The following is a 6523-nucleotide window of genomic DNA, read 5'->3' on the forward strand; positions in this document are numbered from 1 at the left end:
CTTTTTCAGGTTACACAAGCTGTGCCCGATTGTCCAGGACAAATGATTCTTCATACTCAACCTCTCCTGATTTGTGGGGGTGATGGATTTACTCATTCCAACTTCGATGGCTGCATAGATTCTGCTATGAGTCTTGCAGAGGCTGTGAAGTCTCATTTATAGCAATTTCAAAGTCGGCTGCTAAACTTAGTCTAGATTTATGACAAAATTTACTATGATGGATTGAATTCTGGTTTAGTGTTAACATCATTAGCCTCTATCTTGCAAAAATAAATAAAGGGAGGTCTATTGGTGTGCTGTAATAATTATTGGGATGGAATTGCATTGAATTTTCCAGGATCTGTGCTGTGAGTGGTTACTTTGCTCGAAGTAAAGCTTTTTCTGGCTCTACTCAGAAGCGCTGAGCTCTAGCAGTCTTGCTAGGTCTCCTGCTACTTTTACAGCCCATGAAAATTATGTCAAGGAGAGGAGCCTGACTGGAAGCAGCACGAAACTCCATGGAGCTGCAGAGTTTACTCCTTTGCTGAGCACTTGGAGCCCTGAAAGTAACAGACGGAATATGCACAATTGATCCCAGAGCTTTCATACATACCTGTGGTCATTTATTTTGATGCAGATCAGCTCTGGTCATGGTGGTTGTGTTGGTCATGGGGCGTCAGTGATGAGGCATGCCTTGGGATGCTTCTCAAGTTGGATGGCCTATGCAAGGTCTAACCAAATCAACTCAAGGTCTGACCATGTCTCCAGGCGTGGACAGCTTTTAAGTGAGGGATAGTATTTGTCTGCCAGCCAGCTTCCTAGCCCACAGTTTTCTGGAGCCCTGGTTACAGATTGCTTGAAGAGCTCGTTGATGATGTTGGTGACAATTATGTGCTGCTGAAACATGGTACCTGTCCTGGGTGCAGTCTAGGCAGCATCAGCCCAGCTGTGCTCATAAAAGAAAGAACGGAGAGAAGGTGAAAGAGAAGGTGTGCGTGTTTCTAGCGCTCTCATAGCAACAGGGCTGATACTCCAAAGTCATCTTGGGAACAGACATTGACATCGGGGCTGTAACGTGAGTTTAACATAGTAAAGCAGACTGGCCAGGAAAGTGGATGAGCTGCAAACAGTTCAGTATTTGCCAGGTTAGAGAGTTGCCGGTGCATCGTGGCTCTCAGCTGGTCCAGGGTCCCCTGAGCAAGGAGCAGCCCTCTCCTCCTTCCAGGTGGGGAGGAGTCGGGGTAGGAGCAGCCAATACAGAAGGTGGTGTTGTGGTTTGGACCTGGTTGGCAGCCAACCACAATGCAGCAGCTCTCTCTCCCTTCCCCTCCGGCAATGAGAAGGGACAGAGAGCCAGGCTTGGGGTTCAAGATAGGACTGGGATGGGGGAAAATCCCCCTTTTATGATCATGAGCAAAAGGCAGGCTCCTTAGGGGAAGGAAAAAAGAACATATATTTATTACAGACACTAACAACACATAACAGAGTAGGACAGTGAGAAGCATTGCCCCATCTTGAGAACACCTTCCCCCCACCCCTCCCTTCTTCCCAGGCTCACCTCTGCTCCCGATATCTCTACCTCCTCCCTCAGAGGTGCAGGGGCAGGGAATGGAGGGTGCAGTCAGCGCTGCCACTTCCTTCATGTTCGGTGAGGGGAGTGTCCGAAACTTGTTCCTCCTGCTCCATCGTGGTCCCCCTCTCACAGGAGACAGTCCTCCACAAACTTTCTCTGACGAGTCCCTCCCACAGGCCGCAGCATTCCCCACACTGCTCCGTCATGGGTCACTAACTTCCTCTGACTGGATTCCCTCCCATGGCTGCAGCCCTTCCCGAGCTGCTCCGGCGTGGGACACCCCCGCATGCTGCAATCCTCCCAGCGCTGAATTACAGCAGCGGGGGCTACCTTTTCCCACGAGACCCCGGCCTTCTTTGGGCACAGCACCTTGATTATCTGAGCAGGAGCCACAGGCCATAAATCAATGTCTGCTCCACCGTAGATCTTCATGGGTGGCAGGGGGGGGCCGCCCTGCCGTCTCCCCACAGGATACAGGGGGGGTCTCTTCTCCGGCACACCTCCCCCCTCCTTTCTTCCTCCGTTCCTCCACTGACCTTGGTGTTCATGCAGCTGCAGCAGCTCCTCCTCACCAGTCCCACTGCCCGTCAACACGTCCCTTCTTAAATACGTTATCACAGAGGCGCAGCTGATGGGCTCAATTTCCCAAACAGAAGTGGAGCTGATGTGGAGCTGGGGGAGCTTCGAGAAGCTTCTCACAGGGGGCCGCCCCGATAGCCCCCTCCCCTGCCACCAAAAAACTCCACCACTCACTCAACCCAGGACAGGTGGTTTAGCTGCTTTGCCTGGCAAATGCTAAGAGGAAAGAGGGAAAAGAGTTTATCTAAGTGTGGTCCGTGGCAGCGTGTTAGTAAGAAAGCTGTGCTGACATTTCAGGCTTAGGGTTACATCACCACCACCATCAAAACTCATTTAAAGTAAACAGCCAGTCTGAAAGTGAGGTGAATTCTAGACAGCTTATTTTGGCAGAACAGGTGTAGAAACAGAGGGAGAGGTCCAGGGAAGGATATAAACACACATGTGAGTGAATGAACAAGGAATTTTATTTGAAATACTAAAAAAATAATAAGTTTAATTACGTTGAAAATACTACCTGTCATGGTTTCAAGTATTTCTAAGCTACTAAACTGTGTTTCTGTGAAGTCAATTTTGAAATTACCCAGAAATTAACCAAGAAATCGTTTATTTATTCTAAATTTGATTTTAGCTTGCCCTTCCTCTTAAATCACGTCACAAGTTTAGTACCTCTCTTTACAACAGCACTAAAAATAACAAAATTCTATTTTCAGCAGACAGAATTTTAACCATTAGACAAGTACAATTCAGCCTCTTTTTCCTATACTCTCGCATTTCACAAAAATCCAACATCCTCTACTCACAGCAACTGAACACAGTCATTTACTGCTGCGTTTGACTGTTTCTAATGCAGTATTTTAAGTGACACTAAGAACTTTAAAACTTAATTTTAAAAACATCTTTGAAGGATGCTTCGTAATACCATGTGGGTTTGTTGATTTTTTTTTTCTTTTTTTCCATGAAGTCCTTGAGTTTAAAACTAGGTGTTGTTACTGTGTCTGAACCAGCGAGCTCCAAACCCTCAGTGTTGTGGCAGGAACAGGAAGGATTGGTAGTCATGTATGGGAACAAATCTTTTACAAAGGCATGTGAGATCCATGATCAGGGTAGCCATGAAAAGCCACATCATCATGGAAGAAAGGAGCAGGTGGGCTCCAAAGAGTCATGATGCGCTCACAGGGGCCTTCTATCAGCAGCAGCCTTCAATACCACAAGTGACAGATAACTGAAGATGTCTCTGACCCCATCCTTCCAGCAATCTTAGAGCTTTGGTCAGTATGAGACCTCAGAATACCTGATAATAAGCAAATCGCAGATACAGAGATTTTTCAAATAACGACATTTTCGATTCAGAGGGTTTTGAACATGAAGCACATTGAGTCTAAAGTTGCTTCCATCCCTCGCCGTATCAAAATGCCTCTTTCCTATCGCCTCCTCCCAGATTAAAATGATTTAAAAAAAAATGACTTGTTTTTTTAAGGTGGAGTAGGAAAGTTCACGGCCATGCCTCTCTGGATGCGCTCCAGAAAGCGGGTGCTTAAAGGTCTCTGTGGCAGTATCTCATTTGCTAGATGTGAGGAGGGAGACAGTAGTGTCAACGCTCCCACGCAAGGCGGGTAACGAGTGGTGATGTTTCAAAGAGGCCACTGTATGCGAAAGGGTGGCAACAGAAGAGACTTGTCTGGTTGATTTCCTGGGCTTTTCCCTGGATGGATGTAATTTTTGATTAACTGGCAGATCCATCCATTACAACCGCTCTCTCTTTGCTCCCAAACAAGGGGTATATGGTTGCGTCTGATCTCCTGTATGTCACAAGCCACAGCTAATGCCCAAAGTTGGATTAAAGCATATCAGCGCTCGCATGACGATGTCATTGTCTTCCTCATCACAAGGAAAGACAGGGCCATAAATGCTCACAGCTGTGCTAACTTCCACCCAGTGAAGATGGCTTTGCAGGGCTGGCCCGTGGCATCCCGTGCAGTCACTGTTTTTACGATATACTCAGCTGCATGAGGTGCATTCTGTTGACCTCTGAGCACTTAACCACCTTTAGGTCTCCAACAGCAATCTTCTCCTGGTAGTTACCGTCCCACCAACACCTGGCATCAGCTGCATGTTTCACCAGGATAGATTTTCTATTATTGGCCAAACAGCAGACTGGGTGTTGGCAGGAAGGCTTGATCAAAACAGCTACACCTTGACATGTCCTGGGAACAGAGAGGTTGTGAGATTCGTGGCTCAGCCAGGTGTGATGCACCCAACACTTGCCTCATCAGCACCATGCAAGGCAATATTTGCCTCGCAACTGTCACGTGGTCCTCAATCAAATGCCTTTAAGAAAGCCAAGCATGCTTTTCTGAGCCATCGGACCCTGTACTCTGCCACCCCTTCCCCTCACAGACCGCCCTTGGTGATCTTTGCAGCCCTTTCTTCTTTCTAGGAGGTGCCTGAACTGAGCACCATGTGCATCCACGCTGTGCAGAGGTTTTTGGAGGCTGCACTGACTGAAACCTTGGGCATGGGCAATGACATATCTGGTGCTCTTCTGCGCAGCGGACAGGACACGTGGCACAGTGTCTATGCTGCTGACACCATGTCATGGGTGCTAAGGCAGACCTGCCATATCCCAGTGGATTTGGGAGGAGGCCCTGGCTAGAAGTCATGGCACACCGTCTCTTCTTGAGGGTCATCCCTCTGGCACGGGGTTAGGGCCCCGTGGGCAAGGATCTGACCCTGCCGGCTCTCTACCCATTCCTGGCATCTGACCCTGCTCGCAGATCCCTGAGATGGAGTAAAAATGCTGTGAAGTGGCTAAAGGCCTTTTGGAATCCAGGTGTTACAGGAAGACGCAGGACTCTGCTGGGAGCCCATCGGAGCCACAAAGCTCGACTCCAAATAGTGCTATTAATGACATGCTTAAAGAGCTCTCATTAACCCCCGTCTTACATCTGCAGCCCCAGCCAGGACAGATCTGCTCGTCTTGTGTCTCAGGGCCTTCAGAGACCTCTCCCTTCCCGAGGCAAGGAAGATGCTCATCGCATGGGTTGTGCCTCTGGGAAAACGTTCAGCTCGAGGCTAAACTAGCTCTAGGTGAGCTCCAGGGAGAGAAGCTGTGGCTGTACAAGGTAGCCCAAGCCCATATGCACCTTCCCAGGTGAAGGTCAGGGCTCTGCTGTGTCCAGTGGAGTTGTCCCCATGTCATGCTTGCTGGGGGGGGGAGCAACACCTTCCCGACACCTCCATCCACACCAGGGCTGCATCTGCCCCAGGCTGCAGAGAGGACGTCTTGTTATGACCCTGCCTGCACAGAGCATATTGTGGCTGTTAGTTGGAATAACTCTCCCGGGTATGTAAAATCATCTGTACACCTCTTGATGCATTTAGGGCGGTCTGTAGGAATTCAGCCAATTTCTAAAAAGAGCTAGGAAGAAGACATGGGCGCCCAGCTTTTTGGCTCACATCGATTCACAAACTGCATGTCTCCAAAGATCTGAGCAGTATTTCTGTGCAAGCGTATGAAAATAAATTAAGAGGTTATTTTAGTTTTGGGGTGTTTTGGTTTGGTTTGGTTTGTTTTTAATAATTTTTAAAAGGCAGCTGCAGATGGGAGGTACTGCCCAGCTGAAAATACATGATGGGTTTCCATAGCACTGAGCTGTGAAACATCCCTGCAGCCAAAGCCACTGGAGCAAGACCTGGACTCCCAGAGGTCGGGATTTGCTAGAGATCTTCCTGCCTGTGGGGTGTGCCAGGATTGACATATTTGGCTCTTCTAGAAGGCATCTGTGGCTGAGAAGGAAGGTGTGGAGGTCTCTGGCCTGACCCTGCTACCAGTAGCACCAATGCCACGGCTCCAGCAGCTTGCTCGGGGCCGTGTCTGGGCAAGCTGGGGCATCCCCAGGCCTCCACCACCACCGCACTTCTTATTGAGGGAGGGACGATGTCGTGCGGGTACAGCACCAGCATAAAAGCAGACATCACTGAACAGCAGCGCCAACGTGCCGCGCAGTGCTGACAGGTGAGTTCCTCTTAGGAATAACGCAAAGAAGAGGAGCCCGACCCCGCGCCACCGAATTGTGCCGTCGTGTTTGGGTCATCGCTACCAACCGCAGCTGCGGGCTGAGCCCCGGCACCGAAGGTGCTTAGTGAGCGCCTGGGCAAACGCAGCATTTGATCAGCTGCTCCATGCCGCAAAATTCAACGTAACGAACGCCAAGTGGCTGGTGACATGACATTGGGAGGCTGGTGCTGGGGTCAGGAGCCCCGGCGGTCTTGATGGGGGGGATGAGGGCACGCTCTGAGCTGGCCAGCGAGCGCCTTGAGCCGCTGCACAGAGATTTCCCTGAGGCCAGAGCCAGTTTTGCCTTTAATCCAGTCTCTGGCTCGGATGTGCCA

The 6523-nt window shown here is 49.7% G+C and overlaps 1 protein-coding gene across 2 annotated transcripts in view; it reads left to right on the forward strand.

Moving 5' to 3' along the window:
• The window catches only part of RNLS (renalase, FAD dependent amine oxidase), a 76416-nt gene extending 76111 nt beyond the window's left edge, over nt 1-305 (forward strand). The window contains exon 7 of one of the 2 annotated variants that reach the window (XR_006165212.1): nt 10-74. Coding sequence is in view for 1 of the 2 variants with exons in the window: in XM_042791454.1 (XP_042647388.1) it covers nt 10-162 (153 nt within the window). In the remaining variant the exon portion in view is untranslated. Of the gene's footprint in view, nt 1-9 lie in introns of both variants that reach the window. The other variant, XM_042791454.1, reaches the window with a different exon arrangement.
• Nucleotides 306-6523: the final 6218 nt, after the last annotated feature.

Source organism: Tyto alba, unplaced genomic scaffold, assembly GCF_018691265.1.
Source record: "Tyto alba isolate M040663 unplaced genomic scaffold, T.alba_DEE_v4.0 Super-Scaffold_1, whole genome shotgun sequence".
NCBI lineage: Eukaryota > Metazoa > Chordata > Aves > Strigiformes > Tytonidae > Tyto > Tyto alba.